This window comes from Spermophilus citellus (assembly GCF_964194105.1).
Source record: "Spermophilus citellus genome assembly, chromosome: 11".
NCBI classification, from domain to species: Eukaryota; Metazoa; Chordata; class Mammalia; order Rodentia; family Sciuridae; genus Spermophilus; species Spermophilus citellus.
Window position 1 is genome coordinate 73,073,021 of NC_138192.1, and position 23,631 is coordinate 73,096,651.

General features: G+C 40.3%; 1 protein-coding gene across 2 annotated transcripts in view; it reads right to left on the reverse strand.

Moving 5' to 3' along the window:
• Positions 1-23,631, reverse strand: part of LRP2 (LDL receptor related protein 2) — a gene marked incomplete at both ends in the record, with an annotated part of 198,841 nt that overhangs the window by 20,356 nt on the left and 154,854 nt on the right. For both annotated transcript variants that reach the window (XM_081262364.1, XM_081262363.1), the window contains 14 exons: positions 255-386; positions 3,619-3,747; positions 5,934-6,056; positions 8,354-8,491; positions 9,028-9,144; positions 12,160-12,276; positions 13,409-13,528; positions 14,497-14,625; positions 15,255-15,500; positions 16,432-16,628; positions 17,619-17,796; positions 19,223-19,446; positions 21,143-21,313; positions 21,834-21,986. In XM_081262364.1, coding sequence (XP_081118490.1) covers positions 255-386; positions 3,619-3,747; positions 5,934-6,056; positions 8,354-8,491; positions 9,028-9,144; positions 12,160-12,276; positions 13,409-13,528; positions 14,497-14,625; positions 15,255-15,500; positions 16,432-16,628; positions 17,619-17,796; positions 19,223-19,446; positions 21,143-21,313; positions 21,834-21,986 — 2,174 coding nt within the window. The remainder of the gene's footprint in view (positions 1-254; positions 387-3,618; positions 3,748-5,933; positions 6,057-8,353; positions 8,492-9,027; positions 9,145-12,159; positions 12,277-13,408; positions 13,529-14,496; positions 14,626-15,254; positions 15,501-16,431; positions 16,629-17,618; positions 17,797-19,222; positions 19,447-21,142; positions 21,314-21,833; positions 21,987-23,631) is intronic.

Genomic DNA, 23,631 nt, shown 5'->3' on the forward strand with positions numbered 1-23,631 from the left:
CCACCATCACCAAGGTCTTCACTATTCACCACAATTTCACAGATATTTTGCGCACACACTAGTTGCTAGGCATTTTGCTAGGCATGCAGGGAAGAAAAGCAATTGGCATTCTTGAGTATTTTGATGCCCCCAAACTATGAGTTTAGCCCCATGAAGAGAATAAAATAGTGGTTTAACAAAAGGTAATAGCCAGAGATACTTTTTTTTTAAAGTATAAGAGTCTCTTAATAAGGACTGAAGGAAATATACTCTACCTTGACAGGAGTTTCTGTCCAAAATACCAGCTTTGAACCCAGTTCTACAGGAGCAGATAAATCCTCCTTCACTTAACTGGGTACAATTATGTTCACATAGATTTTCAGCACATGTTCTTTCTTTTCCCATATCTGAAAAATGAAATCCAGCATGACAAATGGAAGGCACAAGCCAAACAGTTGAGTGTTGTATCAGAGGGAAGAGCTGTAAAGCATCTTGGGAGGATCCCTTTCCAGAAGCCTCCAGAGGTCAGGGTGCATTTTTATTCTAATTTCTGGGAACAGCCTGAATGCCATTCATACAAATGTATGTAAAGTTACAGCCTGGAGGTGATTTTCCTGTTTCATAAGACTCTGCCAGGCTCACCCTCAGAGCACCCAATTCTGGACCCAAAACTATGGCTTTGCAACTATCACCACCTACTGTGCTATCTCTCATCCTATATCTATAACATCCTATATCTAGATAGACAGACAGCACTGATTCAAATTAGAACCAAACTATAAATAAAGGGAAATTATATAGTTTTAAGACTATAATTTGCCAAATATTGACCAATTCATTATACACACATCAAGTGTTGCCCAGGGTACAATAAAATACATAGTCATGTCATATAATAGCATGTCATACATGCTATTTGAACCATAAGTTAGTATGTATGGAAGGGAACTTTATAATATCTCTATCTCTCTATCTATCTATATCTATCTACCTAATATATATATCAAGGTTTTAAAAAAATATTCATACTGGAGTGGGATGTAGCTTAGAAGTAGAGGGCTTGCCTAGTGTGTGCAAGGCTGACCCTTCAGCACTACAGCATAAAATAATAAATAAAAGTAAAGGTCTTTTACTCTTTTACCCAGTTATTTCACATTAATGAACTCTCCCCCATGAAGGAATAAAACAAGACTTGTATTTAAGGATCATAACATTACAGCAAGAAAATGTTGAAAACAACTCAAATATCTATTCAACAGTAGGGAATAAATTACGTTATAGTGTATTTTATCAAATCTAAGACACCACTGATGATGCACCATTATTTTATGTAACATTAAAATAGAAGAAGTCTGAAACTTACACTATGGCATGTTATCAACTGTAAGATGCACCTTGGTTTCAGAGATGTTAAAATATAAAAATAAGTATACATCTTAGAAGCAATGAGTTATGATTATTTACATGATTGATTTTTATGCAGTCATTAAAATTCAAGGCTTCAAATGATACTCTGACATACGAAATATCTATAATAAAATGGAGAAAAAGATTGTAAAACTATTTAATATAGAATATTCTTTAAATTTGTTCAATATCAAAAAATTTATGTGCACATATATGTGCAAAAAAAAAAGACAGCAAAAGTTTACAAGACTTTCAGAATAGTTCTCTCTTAGTAATGGGATTCAAATTCTTTTCTTTTTTTTTTTAATACTAAACCCAGGGCCTTACACATTCTAAGCACATGCTCTACCACTGAGCCTCACCCCAGACCCTACTCTTAATTATTATTGTGTTTTCTAGATTTTACAACCTTTGTAGTTAAATCAACCAACACTTTATTTTCATAGGGCCTATATGAATAGCTCATGTGGTCCCTGCCATTCTGGGTCCAGATGCTCCCAGATAGGCTTTTCACAGTTCTGACTCTACCCAAGCACTTCATTGCTCCCTGTTGCCCATGGTGCTGTCTCTGCCAATGTCTGTCCCTGGCATCTGGCTTTCATCCTTGTCATTCTTATCAGTGTGCTTCTTTCATCCTCAGTCTCCATCTACCCCCAAACCTCAGTCTTAGAGAGAAGCTGACAAAGATGGACAAAGATAAAGGAGTGGGGCATGGTGTTTATCTCCACAAAGGAGTCAAGTTGCATCCACCTGCTTGTTGGTCACAGGCTTCTAAATATTTTAGCCAAAGGAACTGTGGAATCTCCTGGTTCAGTTCTTTCAAATCCCAATAGATTTATATTTCTGTCCTCCATAGTATCTGATGAGAGGATCTTGAACCACATCTCAGGGTCCCTTAGGGTACAATAACTGTAATAGTTTATATAGTTTAAATAGACTAAAACCACCGAATTTCAAGAAAAGAAAAATAACCACAAAGTACAATGACTCCCTAGTACCACCCGCTTCCCAAAGAAAAAACACAATGGCATCTGATGGAATACAGAAGTACACACTCCACACCATATTCACAAAAGCTTTACAATAAAGATCCATTCTGATCTTATAACAACTACACATTGCTAAACATATCTATTCATACTTTATTTCTTCTTGAGCCACTCTCTGACTTATATTCCTGTCTTGTGTCTAAGAATTTGGCTATTCATATAAGCAGCCTAGCTCGATGCCACAGTTGTTCATAGCATTAGTCCCTATTATCTTCCAAATGTCTGCAGGACTGGTAGTCATGTCTCATCCACATTACTAAATTCACAACAATTATTATTAGCTCAGATATCCTTGAACAAGCCACAAAACCTCTCTAGGTCTCATGTGTATAGACTTTATAATCTTCTCCCAGCTCTAATATCTATAATATGATTAGGATTCCCAGGATGCAAATGTTCTGGGTCAAGTGTTCACCAAGAGTCCTCAACAAAATCAGAAATTCCATGGAATTGTGGGCTTCCTCCTCAAATTTGAGGTCCTATAACTTCATCCTAACTGTGCCCTGAAGTTCAAATCTTGACACAATCTCGACACAGTGAGATCCTGGCCAATTTATATAATGTCTAAGCTGGTTTCTTCATTTGTATATTTTTAAAAAGGAATAATAGGCTGGGAAGGTAGCTCAGTAGTAGACAGTGTACCTAGAATGAGTAAGGCCCTGAGTTTAATCCCCAGTACTGGGGAAAAAAAGCAGGGGCGATGGATAATACCCAACTCATAAGAGTCTTAAAAGGATGAAATGGAGATAACCCATGTAGGATATTTATCTGTTTGTTTGTTTGTTTATTGTACCAGGGATTGAACCTACAGGCTCTTAACCACTAAGCCACATACCCAGCCCTTTTTTATATTTTATTTAGAGACAGAGTCTTGCTGAGTTGCTTAGTACCTCGCTGAGTTGCTGACACTGGCTTTGAACTCAACAATACTCCTGCCTCAGCCCTGTGAGCCCCTGGGATTATAGGCATGATTCACTGCACCTGACCCACATAGGATATTTAGCATAAAGCCTTGGTACAGGATAAATACTCAATAACAGGTAGCTGTGAGCCTGATCACAGGTTGGAGCACAAAGTAAACTCAAGAGAAGTACATGGTCATCACCCACTTTATGCTATTATATGTTTTAATTAGGTGAACTTAAGTTACCACAATGAAGCACAAAAATAAGTGTTAACTTACTGCAGCCTGTTTCATCTGAACGGTCACCACAATCATCAACATCATCACATACATACTGCTGTGAAATACAATTTCCATTGCTGCACTTAAATTCATTTTCTGTACAAGGTTTAGGGGTTGGTTTTCTGCCTGTAATTTAAAAACAAGTTAAAGTTAAAACATGAAGATGAAACAAGATGCTTCCCTCTGGTAGAAACAGTTATTGCTCACCAAATAAATATATGCTTCCCTACATTTTCCAGTCTTCCTTTCATCCAGTTTGGGACCATGTCCATGGGAGTAGTTCTAGCCAGTGGTAAGTGAGTTGGCAGTGACATGTGTCACCTTTGAGCAGAATCAATTAAAAGCCCATGGACCTCTCTGTCTCTTATGCTCCTGAAGCAATCTTGGAAGCCATGTGACAGGTGGCAAAACAAAGGGTGGAGAGCTGTACAAACCACACTGGCCTTCCCATGAATGAAAAGGAAGTCTCTGTTATGTTCCACCACTGAGACTTTGAGATTTGTTGGTTGCAGCAGCTACAGCAGAGTGATGAGAGAAGAGTATTTCCAAAGCAAAAACCTAAAATATCTGACATTGGCTTAACAGAAGGCAAGCAATGAGGAAACTGATATTGGAGGCAGAAAAGATGGAGATGAATGTTCTGCAATGGCAAAGCATGTGGGAAGGGTATACCACAGAAGATCTGGAAGGAAGCTTGCGTGCTTACTGAACTTGAGGATCTAAGAAGAGAGACAAGAAGACAGAATGTTAGCAATGTGCACTGGTTGCAATTACCTGAATTTGACCAGGTAGTATAAGAAAGAGAGAAGCTCAGGGGGAAATTGGCTGATTAGTAAGCAGAAATGAAAGGAAATTAAGCCCAGAAATTTGCAGTGTGGGAAAGTTAATTAAAAGTCTGATGTTTAAAAGGTTTTGAGACACAAAGGCCCAGTAAAACATCTTAGATGGATAAAATGACTGCCCGTTTGTTTTTTTTAGATGGCCTGAGTATAAGTGACCATCAGTTGATATTGAGGTGTGTAACAGAAAGCATGCAAAGAAACAAGGCAGATTTAAGAGCAAGGTCTCAAAAGGAACTCTAGGTGAAATCATTAAATTTTAGAACTGACCAGAAGCAACGAGTTCAAATGCCTGCTAGTTCCTGAGAGATACTGATGATCAAATAAACTAAAATAATATGACTGACTGAGATTTAAAAAAAAAAAAAAAACACTCTTGAACCCAACATTCTACATGTAAGAAGCAGGTTTAGAAAACTGTACTGTCCCTAAGGAGGGCATATTCCCCCCTTCCTTCTTCATTAGAAGAGGAAAATGAACAAGGAAAACTGATAAAAAGTAGAATGAAAGCATTAAGGAAAAATGGGCATAGGAGCTCCTCTCCCAGAGCAGCTCCAAGACCTGTAGGGGCCTTTCCCAGTATCTGCAGAGGGTGGCACTATTGTGTACTCTCCATGCCAGTGTGCTTTTGAGAGTGAAAGCAGTGCTACTGCTAATACTGACAACATACAGATCAGATGTCACCCATGACACATGCCTATATCATTTCAGAGTATTTCAGAACTGCTACAGACAAGTAATTTCAAGGAGTCATTAATTCATTCATTCCAATGGAAACATCTATTTCTGCTATGCTTTCTCTGTTCCACCACTATCTACTGTGAATGGTAAAACTAGGGTATTAGTCTGTGGGTCACCACACCAAGAGGAACCCCTTCTGGAATTAATGGAGTCACTAAGGTCCATTACCCAGAGCTCCTGGGTTTCAGTTACTGAATGAGACTATGAGTTATGTCACGTAGGGACGGATGAAGCTTGTTGTGTGTGTGAGGGAGGGGGAGTATAAAGGGATATTTTGTGGCACAAGGGTAAATTGTGATGGAAATAATTGATGCTCACTATGCTTCCCTGCATTTCCCAATGCCCTTTGTAGTTAGATTGGGGCCATGTGACTAGTTCTGACCAATCAACTGAGCTCAAGTGATGTCTGTCACTTCCAGACCTGGGAAGTCAAAAACCTGTATGCCCTCACCATTTCTCTCTTCACCTGCCTTGGCATCCATGAAGACCAGGGGCTCCTGGTGGCATAATTTTAGGAAGGACACCTAATTGTGATGGAGAGCAGCAGCTAAACCTACTAAAACTCCTAAAACTCTGTTCCTTGGGAAGAGTTAGTTTACCACTACTTTTTTTCCCCACTCTGGGATTTGATTATATCCTATAAAGCTGAATGTTGCAATGTTGTCAACAGCCTCTCTGACACACAGTCCCTGCTGGGATGGGCCCTTAGTGTCTCCTTCTCCCTTTTCTTACAGTTCTCCTCTTTCTCATCGGTTCCATCTCCACAGTCATCCACACCATTGCACAGTTGTTGAGCATAAATGCAGCGACTGTTGTCACACCGGAAACGATGGGGTGTTTCACAGGGAACATTGACTGAAAAAAAAATTAAAAAAAGAAAAAGGTGGAAAAATTAAATTGCAAGTGAAGAGGAGAAAAAGAATGTCAATACCTAAAACTGCCACACTAGACCAGCACAGGCTTGTTTTGTTCATTCATTTGCTCATTTGATTAAATCAATCAGCAAATACATTATGAGTGTCCAGCACACACCAAGGCACAGCACCAAGCACTAAACACGTGGAGGGACAGAAAAACATGGTTCTTGTCTTCATGGAACTTGTAGCAGAAAAGCAGCCCTTCACCCATTGACTGTTCTGTTATATCTGAGAAGCACCTACTGGGGGATCTGTCACATGGCACAGGAAGGAAGGGTCATAAGAGGATGATTCTCAATCAGAGAGGAGCATGGCAGGTTTGGGAAGCTTTATAAAGGTTCCTGGCGGGAGTGCAGAGTGAGGAAGAAGCAGAGGTCATGAGAGGCCAATGGGACCACATGGGGCTCTCTTCCCAGTAGTGTGGGGGCCATTCATTGTTCAATCCTTCTGGCTACTGCTGTTCTCATAGAGTCTCTAGAGCATGAAGTCTTCATGAAGTTTTAACCCTGTGATGGATGTTCCTTGTTGAATTCCCTCACTTCTTAAATTTAATGGTGAATCTCACCATGAAATCCTGACTCATTTTATGGTCCAGATTGAGACCTCCAGCTGCTGCTAACATAGCTGTGAAGAAACTAAGGGTAGTACCCGGGTTCCTCATTTGTGGGGTACAGGGGACATGATCTTCTCTGCCCATGCCACAAATTCAGTGAACTCTGTATACATGTGCATCTTCTTTCACATAGAGGACCTGGGCTATTTGATTTTCCTTCTGACTTGACGCCACACATAGAGATCAAGAGGAGAAACTTGTAAAAAGATGGGTTCGTGGAGGGGAAATAGTCAGATCTGAGTATTGGTTCTTGGAAGTATTAATAGAACCATCTCCAAGAATTATTTGCTGTGAAGGGTTAAGGCAACATTAGAGCAGTGCTAATTATTGTCAAAATACAGGTGTGTCACCACCTATCCAAACTATAATTTGACTAGCTATGGCATTTTGGCTTATGAAAAGAAGTTGCTTGCTAAGGACTTCCTTGAAAACTTTACATGGCTTAATATGTTTTTCAAGAAGCACCAAAATAAGAAACAAAATAATAAACAAAATAAAAAATAGCTAGCTTCCAACAATGAAAGAGATGGCCAAAAAAGGTGTTGGAATGCCACTGTGACATGTACATACTTGAGGGAAAGAAATACTCTGATGTACCATAAGAAAGAGTAGAAGAGGTGATGTGAACTTCAGAAGACAAAGGTAGCCAAGTCAGACTGGCAACTAGCTCTGTGAGTGCTCCAGCACGAAGGTTTCTAGGGATCCCTTCTCCGGCACGGATAATTTTATTTATACAAAGTCCTTCAATTTTAGCTTGTATCAGAATTACTTGGAAGTCTCATTCATGCAGACATAGACTATCAGCCCCATGGCTGGTGGGACCTGTGAATTTGCATTTCTCAGATGACAATGATATTCCTAGTCCACGGAAGACACTTTAAGAACTAAGGTCCTAGCTTTTCTACTATGATTCAAAGCATGTGACCAGTTGGTTGAAATAATTTCTATTTTCATTCATTTTGTTAAAGCCAATAGTGACTAAACTAAAAAGGTAAGGAGCTTTAAAAAACACCCCATCCTTAGAGATTCCACCTCATTAGGCCTGAGCCAAGGCTGAGGCCAGGACACATGAGACCAGGACAGTCTTCCCCCATTGATTCTGCCCCATACCTGAAATTCACCGGTTTGAAAAATAAATGTGTATCACATAACAACAGGGACTTGATGGTCTTAGAATTATGACATTAAAGGGAAGTAACTTAAAGGACAAAGTCTCAAAAGTTCCTAAAGTACTCCAGGAAGCTCTAGGGATTTGGAGTGAGTATTTCAAGGGGCACTAAAATTAGAATGGAGCAGAACAGTCACAATCTCCCTCCTGCCCCTCCTTGACTTCAAACCAGCAGACCTGTCACTATTCAGGCACACTGAGTGTCCAGGTAAAATCTCTTCTGAAGAAATTGTTTCCTAAGGCCACAAAACGTTTAAAATCGTGGATGTTGGCCCAGTGTTCTCAGGTTACAGAACTGAAGCAAGAAGACCAAGTGACATTGCACCAATACCCATCATTCATCTAGTCCTCAAAAATTGCAAAACTGTCCCCCAAGATCACACACTGCATGTAAAGAACAGCAGCTTCTGCCGGACCCCACCACCTCCTCTCCACCCACTCTTCTCCCTCTTACAGCACAGGTGAAGTTCTTCATCAGAACCATCGCCACAGTCATCACTGCCATCACAGGTCCAGAAGGACTGGATACAAACATGGTTTTTGCATTCGAACATGGCAGCTGGGCAGTATGTACCATTGGGAAAGCGAGTTGCTGTAGGTGTGGGGAGACACATTCAAATCATAAGACAAATGAACTCATTCATTTGGGAAAGCTTTCCTGCTATTTCCCCCTCACTTCTGCTGTAATATCCTACTCTTCCTAATTCATCCTGGAACACTCAACCCAAGTCCTTTATACTGGTCTACTCGTTGCCTGAATTTTCTTTATCTGAAATGTTTTTAATCTAATTAATGATTAGCATAGTAGTTAATAATAGAGACACACTTTGGTAACACAGATGACTTAATATATTCTCTATTCAAGATATTATCACTGGGCACAGTGGGGCATGCCTATAATCCTAGTGGCTTGGGAGGCTGAGGCAGGAGGATTGAGAGTTCAAAGCCAGCCTCAGCAAAAGTGAGGCACTAAGCAACTCAGTGAGACCCTGTGTCTAAATAAAACACAACACTGAGGATGTGGCTCAGTGGTTGAGTGTCCCTGTGTAAGGAGTAGTAGCTAGCAGGTGTCTAAACCACCTGCTGCACATTCTCAGGTGAGCAGAACCACAGGTGTCAGGGACTTACGGCAAGTGGACTCATCAGAGGCGTCCAAACAGTCAGCTCTTCCATCACATTTGAATTGGCTGGGAATACAGTGTCCACTGGCACACTGAAAATGTTCAGGATGACAGGTCTTCAGCTCTGAGGAGAAAAGAATGTCATTCCCGGAGGCCTTGTCATTTTCAACAAGTATGAGGGACATGGAGAGTGATGAGTGCTTCATCACATTCCTACCCACGCCCCGACAGCAGCGCACAGCACACCCTCAGCTGTGGCTGGCAGGTGAGTAGACTCTCAAACTCACACTTGCTCCACTCAACAGGGAGACAGAAGTACCTATCTCCCCACTATTAACTAATCTCCAGATCTTCAGCTTTTCCTCAGGTAGCAGATTTCTCCAATTTTCAATGTTCCCTGATTTTCCTCAGACCCAACATTTAATCCATAAAAAGCTATAGCAATTATTTGGTGTTGAGGATTCTCCTCCCAATACTTTGACCTCTACATAAAGGAGACCTTGTGGAATACCTGGAAGACCAGTGTGTGGTATGTGTATGTTTACAAGACCCAGGTAGATTAAAGTCTGCTCCAAGGGATGTCTAAACTAAAACGGGACTTAAAAATGGCTTCATATTAGTGCACCATGATCAAGTGGGGTTCATTCCAGGCATGCAAGGTTGGTTCAACATATGGAAATCAATAAACATAATTCATCACATCAGTAGATTTAAAGACAAGAATCACACGTTTATCAATAGATACAGAAAAAGAATTTGACAAAATACAGCATCCATTCATGTCAAAACACATAAAAAAAAAAACTAGGGATAGTAGGATCAAACCTCAATATTGTAAAAGCTATGTATGCTAAACCCACAGCCAAGATCATTCTAAATGGAAAAAAAAAATGAAAGTATTCCCTTAAAAACTAGAACAGGGATGCCCTCTTTTACCACTTCTATTCAACATAGTCCTGGAAACTCTAGCCACAGCAGTTAGACAGAAGAATGAAATTAAAGGAATACAAATAGGAAAAGAAGAACTCAAACTATCACTATCTGCCAATGGCATGATTCTATATTTAGAAGACCCAAGAACTCCACTAGAAAACTTCTAGAACTCAAAAATGAATTCAGCAAACTAGCAGGATATAAAATTAACACCCATAAATATAAATTTCATTCCTATATATCAGTGATGAAACAACCGAAAGAGAAATTAGGAAAACTATCTCATTCACAATAGCCTCAAAAAAAAGAAATTGGGGAATCAATCTAACAAAAGAGGTGAAAGAACTCTACAATAAAAATTAAAGAACTCTAAAGAAATTGAAGAAGACCTTAGAAGAGGGAAAGATCTCCCATGTTCTTAGATAAGCAGAATTGATATTGTCAAAAAGGCCATACCTCCAAAACCACTACACAGATTTTATGCAATTCCTATTAAGTTTCCAGTGATGTCCTTCGTGGAAACAGAAAAAGCAGTCATGAAATTCATTTGGGAAAAATAAGAGGCCCAGAAAAGCCAAAACAATCTTAGCAAGAGAAGTGAAGCAGGAGGCATCACAATACCAAACCTTAAATTATACTACAGAGCTATAGTAACAAACATGGCGTGGTATTGGCACCTAAACAGACATAAAGTCCAAGAGTACAGAATAGAAGACACAGGGAAAAAATTTATGTGGATAAATACTAGACAAAGGTGCCATAAACACATTGGATAAAAGATAGCCTGTTCAAAAGATGGTGTTGGGAAAACTGGAAATCTATACATAGCAGAATGAAATTAGACCCCTATCTCTCATAACATGCACAAAACTCAACTTGAAGTGATCAGGGCATGGGCATTAGACCAGAAACCTCACACCTACTTGAAGAAAATGTAGGCCCAAATCTCCATAATTTTGCCTTAGGAACAGACTTCCTCAACAAGGCTCCAAAATGCAAGAAGTAAAATCAAGAATCAACAAATGGGATGTATCAAACTAAAAAGCTTCTTCATGGCAAAAAAAAAAAAAAACAATCAATAATATAAAGAGGGAGCCTAGAGAATGGGAGAAAATCTTTAACACCTGAATCTCAAATAGAGCATTAATTTCCAGAATAGTAAAGAACTCAAAAAACTTGAAATACAACTGGTCAAATATATGAAAAAATGTTCAACATCTTTAGCAATTATAGAAATGCAAATCAAAACCACACAGAGATTTCATCTCACTTCAGTCAGAATGACAATTATCAAGAATACAAGTAACAAAAAATGTTGGTGAGGATGTGGGAAAAAGATATACTCTACTGGTGGAACTGCAAATTGGTGCCACTCTAGAAAGCAGTATGGAGATTCCTCAGAAAATGTGGAATAGAACCACCATTTGACCCAGCTATCCCACTCCTCAGTATATGCCCAAAGGACTTAAAATTAGCATACTATAGTGACATAGCCACATAATGTTTATAACAGCTCAATTCCTGAAAACTAAGCTATGGAACCAACCTAGGTACTCTATGAAAGATAAATGGATAAAGAAAATGTGGCACATATATACAATGGAATATTACTCAGCCATAAAGAAGAATGAAATTATGGCATTTGACAGTAAATGGATGGAACTGGAGACTATTATGCTAAGTAAAATAAGCTGATCACAAAACAAAAAAAAATGCCAAATGTTCTCTCTGATATGTGGATGCTGACTCACAGTCAGTGAAGGGGAGGGAGGAGTGGAGGTTCACTGGATTGGACAGCAGGAGGCGGGTATGGGAATCAGAAAGACAGTGGAATGAATCAAACATAACTTTCCTATGTTCATATATGAATACAAAACCAGTGTAACTCCACATCATGTACAACAACAAAAATTGGGAAGTTACATTCCATGTATGTATGATATGTCAAAATACAGTCTACTGTCAGTTATAACTAAAAAGAACAAATAAAAAATTTTTTAAATGGCTTCATATTTTCTCTTGTTTAAGTTTTAAAAAGCATAGAAAATACAGAGTGGAATATACCATGTAATGCTAAGGTTTACATACTGCATAAATTACACAAAAGCCATTTTACTCTAAAAAGCCTTATCAACACTAGTTCAAAGTCCCTACTGTCACAGTGTGGGAGTCCACTATAAGCCTCTCAAAAACCCCTGACACTTACCACAGTCCCGCTCATCCGAGTTGTCCCCACAGTCATTGTCTTGGTCACAAACCCATCGAGAAGGAATGCAATGCTGATCTGCGCATCGAAACTCGCTCTCTGTGCACTCCCGGGGAGCTGAAAGAGAAAGCCACATGGCCATCAGGGTGCTCTGGGAGTCACTCAGGGAAATAGGCTAGGAACTAGCCCCCGCGCCCCCCCCCAACACACACACACACACACACACACACACACACACACACACACTCTTCCCCCAATGCCCAATCCTTTCTCTTCCAAAACTAGACCTTTCTACCTCAGCTTTAAGTGTGTAAAGAATAGCCTTTAAGAGGTTTATCCAAAGGTGCTTGGACCTTAAGATACTTTTTTATTTCATGAATCTTTAGACAATCTCTCTCTTTCCCATGCCCCTTCTCTCATATCTTTCTCTCTCTGGTGCTGGGGGTCAAACCAATAAAATGCCACTGGGACCTCCCTGTTGCATAACAAGTTTTGAGCTGCAGGTATAATCAACATCCTAATTTTCTCAACTGCAAATGGCAAATGGTGACCACTTCTTACTTCCAAAAGGTAACTAAAGATGAAATGTATTTCATATTAGAAAAATTGGAAATTGAGTATATATTATAAATGCTCAGGGTAAGGCTTCATGAAAGTTGTTTGGAAAACACACTCAATTATTCTGGTCTGACCATTTGGTATAGTGGGATCCAGCCCTTGGGCTGCCTTGCCTCAACCTCCCTGTCCAATTCCTTGCAGTCACACCTTCACTTAGAAAAGAAAAACTAAAGCCTGACCTGATATTTAGCTATGATCCCTCCTAAAAGAGCTTCTCCAGGAAGGATGCCATTCAAACATGAGTTTCTCCTCTCTGTTGCAGGGCCATTTGGGGGAAAGAGCTGAGAAGCAGGTCTTAACACCTTTCCTTCCTCTACTTCTCTTGGTCCTGATTTTCTATTTTCTTACTACATTAGTCCTTTATCATAAGTTACTTCAAGTTATTTTTGGAAGAGAAGGTGAGTAAAGAAATTCAACAGACAAAAATATAATCTTCAATAAATACCATCCTCCCACAGCTTGATTATAATAAGCATCTCAGGAAGAGACACTGATGTGTATAGTTAGAAAAGGAGAAATACACCAACCAGCATAAGCAGCTGCTGGGCCACCATTTGAGGAAGAATGGCACAGCAGGTCGGATATGGACAAAGAGCACCTCCCTGTCCCGGTGACACGTAAAGACACTCACCGCAGTTCTCTTCATCTGAGTTGTCTCCACAGTCATTGTACCCATCACATTTCCAGCGAAGAGGGACACACTGGTGATTCTTACAGCGGAAATCTCCCGAAGGATTGCATGTCATTGCCTCTGAAAAGCACAGTCATCGCAAGGACTCCGTAAAGCAAGAAATGCACAAGGTAGCCCTGCACAAAGTAGCCCTTATTGGCTTGCTTGTGAGGCAGTCTGACAATTTTGTTACCAAGTTCTTGAGGCTCCCAAAGAGGGATGCCGGCACCATTCATTGTCAAAATCCCTTTCAGCTAAGCTGAACCCATCCTAACTGCTTAAAGCTAAATTCAACTCCTTTTTGTTGAAACTGTCCAAAAAATAGGAATTTGCAATGGAGACTTGGGAGGTTAAAATGTCACCTGTAGGCAATAGAACATCTTAGTCACTTTGCTTTTAGTGGTTGAGACTCAGTGTTATGAAAACAACCCATTTCTTCCTTATTTCTCTCCTAACTAAACCACGCGCGCGTGCGCGCGCGCGCACACACACACACACACACACACACACATGCAGACACTTTTGTTCCAAGTTAGAACACTTGCCTGATTTTGACAACCTGTATTGATTTATTTGATCTTTTGCCCATAAATTTTTTTCATGTTGCCTATGTGACTATAGCTGTCCAATGGATGATATGGCAAGTCAGAAAGAAAAAACACTCAGAATATGAAAAATCATCAAGTAAGAAAGATTCTAATTTGGCAATACAGAGTCTTTTTTCCCTCCCCCCTTCCACAAAGTTCAATCAATCCATAAGATCAGAGAAATTATTTAAATTTGTCCAGTCTGAATAAGGATTCCACATTTGGGAGAAATAACACAAATTCATAATATCTTAATAATGTCTTTCTCAATTATAGCATCCTTTGGGATTGGAAGTCATTTCAGATGATATAAATTAAATTCCCTCAATAACTCTAAAAATGCTACAAAAATGCAAAGTGCCATTAGAAGCATCAATGAGCAATCCTTTCTCAGGGAAACAAAAAATGATGACGTGGGAAAACACAGCCCTTTCCCCTCCCCCTTCCCTGCAGGCCTCCTACCACAGCCCTGCTCATCACTGTTGTCCCTGCAGTCATCCGCCCCGTTGCACACGGCCCACTGCGGGATGCAGCGGTAGTTCGTCTTACAGCTGAACTCTGTGTGGTTGTCACAGCTGTGGGCAGAGCTCACTGAAAGAGAGGAGACAGCAAAGTCAGGTCCAAGTGTCAGTCCCGCTGGGAAATGCCACCAAAAACACCTTTCTGTTGTCATACTGAGGACGGGAGGTGCTGACAAGCCACAATCACCGTGTTACCAACAAGACTGACTCCAGTGACAGGTGATCTGTTAACAGAGTCCTCAGTCTCAGTACCCCTCATTTATTCTATAATGTAAATTTGTAGGGGGTACAAAAGGACTGGATTTGAAGTTAAAAACCTGAGTTGAGGTAGTAGGGCAGCCACTGATCATCCACTTAATATGAGCCTCATTCTTCATCTGTAGAATGGGGCCTGGTTAACCCTAACCTTCTCTGCCTCAAGGTCCTCAGGTGAGAAGTACTAGATATACAAAATGTAATATTCTGGGTGGGCAGACATACATTGTATCAAGAGGCAGCCTCAGAGACTTCAGGAAGAGAACGTCTTATGGTTTTCTAGTTCAAACTGTCAGACATTCGACCATACTTTGCCAGAGTTTGCAGGGAGAACCCAGAGGGAGCCACTCACGGAGCTGAGTGAGGGATTCCATGACCCTTCTGGATGCACACAAAGGTTCTCCCTGCTCTGGTCATGCAGGGAGTCTTCCCCAAGAAACTTACTGCATTCATTGATGGGCTCATCAGAAAAATCTCCACAGTCATTATCAACATCACACTTCCAGGACTGAGGGATACAGCGGCCATTGTCACACCTAAACTGGCCTGGCTTGCAGGTCCTGCTGGCACAGTGAGAGCTGTCTTCATCCGAGTTATCCCCACAGTCGTTCACTGAGTCACACTGCCAGGCCTCTGGGATGCAGCGTTTGTTGGCACACTGCCATTCATTGGATTCGCACCGGTGGTTCTCTGTAAGGGGTGACATTTGGATATCAGCTTACTTGGCATCCAGAATGAAAGCTCCTGCCGGACACAGTGGCACACACCTGTAATCCCAGTGGTTCGGGAGGCTGAAGCAGGAGGATGGAGAGTTCAAAACCAGCCTCAGCAAAAAGCAACTTGCTGAGCAACTCAGTGAGACCCTGTCTCTAAATAGAATACCAAATAGGGCTGGGGATCTGGCTCAGTGGTTAAGTACCCCCTGAGTTCAATCCCTGGTACAAAAAAAAAAATATGAAATCTCTTTAATTTACTCTAATGCAAACAGGAGAATTCAATCATAATTTCTTTTCATAGGACTTACATCCTAACATGCCTATTATCAACCAGTGCTACTTTGATGTGAGTAGTTATACCTTTGTCTATTACTGTCTTCCAAGTTCTTAAATATCACTCTCTTGCATACAGAATTAAGAGACAGGGACTTAACAAGGGTCTGCTAATCCCCTGTCCTGCTAATCTCTCCTGTCTTTGTTACCCTATGAATAATGGTCTTCAAGCTTCCTGTGTGTTGCTATTGTTGGTGTGTGGTTTTTAACTGAGCAGCAGTGGATTGGGGGATTTTTTTTTTTTGCATTTCTAAGTGAAAATGAAAATAAATATTGCAATTGAGAGTTCTTCTTTTAATGGGAGTAAGAAATTGCTCTCAAGGAGGGTTCTATGCCCTAACACGTGGTAAAGAAACACCAATCTAGAATATCTACCTCAAACATTTGTTCTTTAAAGACCTTAGAATTCCTATTTTTAAAGCTCTGTAGACATAGACCTAGGGTGGGTCCTGACCTTCCTCCTAACACTTTGAACCAGTTTTCATCTTCTGACATTCAGGGAAACCCTAGAAAATCATGATTGTACACAAATATAGAAGTGGGGAAAAGAGGTGTAAAGCAATTCAACACACCACAAAGAACCTGGTCTTCGTCAGACCCATCAGAGCAATCCCGGTGAGCATTACACAAGGACTGGGGGCTGGTGCAGTTGCCATCCTTGCACTGGAATTGTCCGAGCCGGCAGAATCGATGTGGGCACAGAGCAGATTCATCAGAACCGTCAGTGCAGTCTTTCTGCCCGTCACATTTCCACCAAATAGGAATACACCTGCATGAAAAAAAAGAAAAAAGAAAAAAAAAAGCACTGGGGTGGCAGTGAGCAACAGTTGTCAGGAGAGAAGAAATCAACACCGAATCCCAAGCAATGACATGCATGAGTTCTCCCATTGTCCGGAAGAGGATCCATTAAATCTCAGTTACCATGGTGTGTTTTCAGAAAAAAAGATAACTCAGTGAGATAGCACAGGTGTGTTAAGACCGAAATAAACTGAAAATATGTTTTGGATATGATAATTAAATTCCTTCCACAATGAACAATAAAGTGTGTGTTTTTGTGAGCTGTGGTTCTAGAAGTGGTGATGAGATTGCCTGCCAAGGTGGTATAAGACATCAGGGATTGGCTGGGAAACTGGAGGACCCAAATAACCATTAAGTGCCCACGTCATGAAGAGTACGCTAGATTTGTAATCTCACATATTCTATCTAGGAACCAAAATAGTCTGCTGTTACATCTTAGATGCTATGATTTGCATTAACATCTCTCTCTACTCACTCTCTGACTCTACTCACTCTCTGAATTATCAATGGTTTGTTATGGAAATAACCTGCAACCATATCTCACAGCAAACACAGATGATCAAAAGTGGACTCAAACTATAATCCTGGATCCACTGACATAGGTAAATAAGGAGGTAGCACTGTATAAAGGTGGCAAAAATGGGGAACTTCTGTCCCTCTTGAAGGCTATTTTCATTAGATAGTTAGGTATACTCTGGCCCTAACACTCAGGACAATTTATTAGAAATAAGAAATAGTTTCCTTTTTCTCTACAAAAACCAACCCACATAAGCATTATCATTTTGGTTAGCCAATTCCTTCTGTTCATGAGAGGAATTATCTGAAATTAAAGACCGAAAGTCTTGGTGTGTTCCTCATAAAACAAAGTAATTAGCCAAAACCTTGGTTCATGAAGAACCCCCATCCCTAAAGCCTCCAAGTTCAACTTGCCTAAGTGGGGAGAGGGGAAAGGACACCTTACTTTTCACCATTAGCACACAGGAACTGGGTGCTAGAGCACATGGGCAGGCAGATGGTTCTGCCACTCAGCTGAAGGGACTGGAAGTCATCTGGACACTGGCAGGTGAATCCTCCTCCTCCTGCCTTGATGAGGCAGAGATGAGAGCAGCCACCATTGTTGGTACCACAGGGATTGTTCACTAGGGGAAAAGGGAGAAAATAGATGTTCATTTGCTTAAAGAGAGTGTCCGGTATGGATTGGCTAATTATCCAGCTTGACAACTGGACTCATCACCTCTTAGAAAGAAGGAAAAATCATAATCCTAGTTTTATCCTTTACCCAAAGTTTCTAAATTAGACAGATGGTAGAGTTATAGAAGCATCAACCTTGTGCTTTGAGAAAATGCACTTATGTGTTACCAGAAGTGACATGCTCACTGAAGTCTGCTAGAAAAGACATGTTTCTGGAAGTCCTTGGGGGAGCTTACATTCACGTACCAGAACCTGAGCAAGAGTTTTAACGTGCGGCCGATGCCTCCTTTGTCCTAAAGACACAGGCAGCAAAAGTCTGACCATGAGTGACATGGGTGGCTACATGAGCAGTGTCCACACTAGGTTTCTGAGTCATCTGTTGGAGGTGAAGACTAACCTGATCTTCTAGTAAAATAATATGAAGAATATCATCTTCCAGAAAGAAAATATCTGAATACTTTTATTTTGTTCCTTCTCATTTTTCCTTACTTCCAAGTTTGTCATCTGTGTTGGCAAGACATCACTCACAACAAAGCAGACCCAGAAAAGCCAGCCTGTCCCCAAGGCATCCTCCAGACATTTGCTAGACTATCTCTAAGTCACCAAATGACTTTCACTACATGAAGAGGAATACAAGATCACAAGAAAAGCAGATCCTCTTATTTAGGAGAAACTAAAGTGAGCTGTTCTTGCCATTATTATCTTCAATATAGGAATAACATTTGTTTGTTATATAATGCAACATCATATGCAAATAGACATTTAATAAGTGTTTGTAATGACTATGATTTTCTTTTAAACACCTTCTCTAAGGTGATCTTGGTATTAAGGGATGATTGCTAATTTCTTAGGCATGAAAATTATATTATGGTTAGATAAGAAAACGCCCTTCCTTATTTTGCAAAGGTGCTTCTTTAAGTAGTTAGGGTTGAAATATCATGATATTTTTAATTCATTTTAAAATACTTCAATCCTCCTATGAAACTAGATGAAGTAACTATGGCAATGTAACAACAAGAAAATCGCATCAAAAACAAATGAAAACCCCCAAATTGTTCTTTAAGAATAGGAAAAGTTTTCAGAAAAAGAAGTTATTTGCATCCTTCCTGGAGCTGGGGATGAAGCTCAGTGGTAATTCACTTGCCTTGTGAGACCCTGGGTTCAGTATCAAAAAACAAAAACAATACTCAAAAGTAGGGTTAGAGGATAAATTCTAAAGGTATCTGCATACTCCCAATATTCAGCGTGTTTTTGAAGGAAACATTAACAAGTAAATCGTGATATTTGTAAATCATGGTATTTGTGCTTAAAGAAGGAATCATGATACCACGCAACCCAAAGCAACCTTGCCAAACTCCTCCATTACTCACTCACCAATTGGCTGCCGGTACGGATGGTACACATGGATGTCAAAGGGCCTGTGTGTGGTGTTCACCAGCACCTTCCTATCTGATCCATCATATTTGTTTCCCTTTTCAACTGTCCTTGTATTCCAGTCTGTCCAGTAAATAGTGTCTTCAAAAACGGTAATAGCAAAGGGATGAGGCAGCGTCCCGTCATACACTGTGTGCCGATGGCGACCCTCCAAATCTGAGTACCTGGGGCAGCGGGAAGAGACACTCCCTCAGTCAGGAAAATAACCCCACTTCAAATGCCTTGCAGGATGAGTGAACAACAACAACAACAAAAAACCACTTAATAAAACTACCCTCCTGGTCTTTAATGCAAACTAAAGCTAAACTTTTATTTCAACTGACCAAAAGATAGAAAAGTTAGAAAAGCCATGCTTCAAAATTAGGAACAGCCACAGAGGTAAACAATCACTGACTCCTAACCCCAGCTGGTATCCTACAGCTGCAGCTGGTATGGCTGTGGAAGGTTTGTGATCTCTCATGCTGATGTTTTCCATTAAGCATCCTTTGGATTTCCTAGGGTGAACACCATTCTTGTTTCCTAAAGTCATTGGAAGAAACCAGAAATGGCAACATAAAGCTGGAATCCCATCTTCTTGGGAACATTCTTAAGAGTGAAGCTGTTGTAGGAGACAGGTTCTCAGTGTAACCCCAGGTAATATGCCTTATGGGCCTGCTTGGTTAACTTAACACTTGTCAAAGAACATTTAGTACTAATCACGCCATGGGCATGAATAAACCATCAGAAGGGAGTCTCTGATTTTGAGATGTCACAGAGCATCCATAGTCATAGCTGAATTTCCAAGTCATCTTAGTTCCAAAAGTCACTTCTAAAATACTGATATTTTAATATTTTGAAATTTTGGAACAGCTCTTAAAATTCAAACAAGAAATAGAATAAGCTACCGACCAAAAAGTATGATCATATTAGCCTTGAAGTGTTAGAAATATTTCCCCAGAAGCTAGGAAAACCTGAAGACCTGCTTGGCCTGTGTTGATAACAATGAAGATAAAGGATCAGAACACAGCTACCAGGTGATAGAACTTCTAAGGGCCTTTGAAGTAGCTCTCCTGAATGACTGGTACTTCTAAGCTTTTGAATGCAAGACATTACTATGTTCCAATCAGGGCCATAAATATCCATGCCCCCAAAATAAACATGTACTAGTTGGTTAATATTATATTATCTTTTTTAAAATAAGAATTTTGGGGGCTGGAGTTGTGGCTCGGCAGTAGAGCACTCGCCTAGCACGTGAGGGGCCTTGGGTTTGATCCTCAGCACCATATAAAAATAAATAAATAAAGGTATTGTGTCCAACTACACCTAAAAAATAAATATTTTTTTAAAATAAGAATTTTCACTGCCTATTATAATACTTCACACAATTTTAAAAAATTATCCTGATGCCAGAAAGGTTTCAATGTATTATGACATTGAATAAATGATAACAGACCCTGTTGCTAGGCAAAATATTTTACTTATCAATAATGCACCAATGCTTTTGTTCCTTTTATTTTTTCAAGGACTATATGGAAACCATGAAATTAATCATATATTTGGGAGGGGAAAACAAAGCAAAGGGAAAAGGAAATCAAGGTGGGTATTGAATATTAAGGGGAGAGATTACTAACTTTATTTTCTAGAAGAAGAAGAAAAAGAAGAAGTGAAAGTACCAAGTTATCAACCCTGATAGTACAACTTCAAAGTTCACTCTCTTTCTACTGTACCATACCATAGGGCTCAGTGAACTACTTAATAGGAATTTCATAGAAATGGACTCAGGCCAGCTAAAAGATGCACAGGACAAATACGCTGGAAGTACAAACCCTGTAATCTGCACTAAACAGTGGCCCTGTTGTTTTGTTCTTTTCTATTACTTACTCAATGTAACCCAGGTGAGCATCTGCCCAGTACAGGAGATCATTGGTGTAATCGATGGTGATGGCATTGGGCCACTCTAACTTGGTAGAGATAATCACAGACTTATTGGATCCATCCATGCCCATTCTCCCAATGTACGCATGGTAAGCCCAGTCTGCCCAGTAGACATGCCTATAGGAGCAAACAGAGGGTCAGTCCCTGAGCTGAAGGAAGTCAATAGCCAAAAGACACAGCTTTTCTCCCTTTAGAGAAATGGAGTTTATATCCCACAGAGCCTCTTAGAAAGGGAAGAAAGCTAACAGAAAATAATCTAGAAGAGATAAAAGGGGATGAGGTACAGGAAATGCTCAAGGAAGAATGATTAACTATGGACTTCAGTGATTTGACATGGAGAGTCCAGGAAAAAAAATGTTTTTTTTACCACAGTATTCTTTGCATGCAGCCAAAACGTGTAACTTGAAAAAAAAAAATGAAAATGTGTGCCATGGCAAAGATAACAGAAGAGCAGATGAGGATCACTTGAACAAGCCATGCTTCTACCCATTATACTAAACCATTTACCAGGTAGGAAAAGCAGAAGACAAATCCCAGCAAGATACTGGCCTTGAGAGAGTCACGTGAACAGCCTTTTTGATAACAGAGGTGGAATAAGGGCATAAAAGAAGAGCCCAAAATTACAGGGAGACAATACCCATATTGAGGGTGAAGGACAATTCCTCTGGGATTATCAAAGCAAAAGGTGTTGTTGGCATCCACACAGTGCTGGGCCAGGGTGCGGCGGTATCGACCTTCCAGGTCAGAGACGAAGAGGCTATCAAGGTGGGCATCCACCCAGTAAAGCTTCCTGAAATAGAGAGCAAGGGGTTACTGACAGAATCACTTGGTTCAGCCACCCAATTTCCTGTTCAAGCTTCCTGAGAATCATACAGGCAGCTGTTAGAAGGCACATTTCTCAGGCCAAAAGAAGGTGGGAGGGAGTCTGAAGTTAACTTTGCAGCAATGAGGCAATGGAAGGTACCAGAGTGTCTGCTACAGTTCCCACTTTCAGGGGATGTCATGTAGGGAATTCTGAGGCCACACCTCACAGCAGGAGTCTGGTTTTACCTCCTTCCTGTGGCCAAAGGCACCTTCTCAGGCAGTGCCAAGGTTTACAGGGTGGGGAAGCAGAAACAGGTGCCGTGAATTACGGTTTGAATGGTGGAATCAAGGAAACGGACTTGTCTAGTGTGCACAAAGGAACTCTGAATTCTGACACCCTTGATGTAAAGGGGTACCTCGCCCATCATGGCCCAGTCAGACTGGCAGAATGAGTTTCTTATGTTATGATGTATTTTACTTAATCGAACTTAAGAAGCCTTGGCAATGTATTAGAATCTGTTAGAAACTTCTGTCTCAGGGGCGTTTCAGGTCTAAGTGTACTGATGTTCAATAAAACCAATTTATTTTCTGTAGAGCAGGTGTTTGTAATCAAAGAAGTCTAGACTTTGGGGGTCTGTACACCATCCAAAACTGATGCAAATTGTGTAAGCACAAGTGGGTAAGTGCTTTTATCCATCAAGGGGCCCAGGTTTTCATCAGAATCTTAAAATATCCCAAAAGATCAATATTCCTAGAATTGGAGGGTCATCAATACCAACTGAACAGAGAATGTCTTCTTCTAAAGGGCTTAAATGCTTCTTTGCATGACATAAGCCCAGTCCAACTGGGCTCTTATGAGGAGGGATAAATGAATAAATGGACATGCCTTGCCAATTAAGACACTTGAGTAAGTCCCAATGAGTGAGATGACCACAATCTACATCTTGGATTCCATCACTGTAGTGGCCAAGAATACCAATAATAGTAGTAGCTATATATTGAATACTTAGTAAATGCTAGGCCCTAGACTAAGAAATTTTTAAGACATTGTAAGATCACAGCAACCCTGAAAGGAGATACTATTATTCCCATCTTCCTGATGAGACTGCAGAAGCCCCAATGTTATATAACTAGTAAGTGGCAGAGCAGGAATTCAAGTCCTCGTAGATTGGCTACACTCCACCACAGGGCACTTCTACTCTGTTGAGGTTCCTGCATTTCCATTAAGTTCTCTTCACTCCATAGTTGAAAGACTGATCCTGTGATCAGACGCTTGGAGAGAACATGAAGACCTTCTCTGTCTGCACTACTGGAAATATTAAGAAGACGAAGAGCCAGCACTATCTTCCAACATGCATAGTGGTGTTTTTAAAAATCAGTAGCTCAGATATTATTACCCTCTGTACATATACAACTATATGGCTGGTGTGATTCTATATCATGTACAATCAGAAGAATGAGAAATTATACTCCATTATATATGATGCATCAAAGTGCATTCTACTGTTATGCATAACTAATTAAAACAAATTTAAAAATTAGATCAAGTTTAAAAGCTTTGGAAACTAAACAATCTCATATTGGCTGTGCACTTTTGTATTAAGTTCTTGCTGAATAATGTATTAATTTGA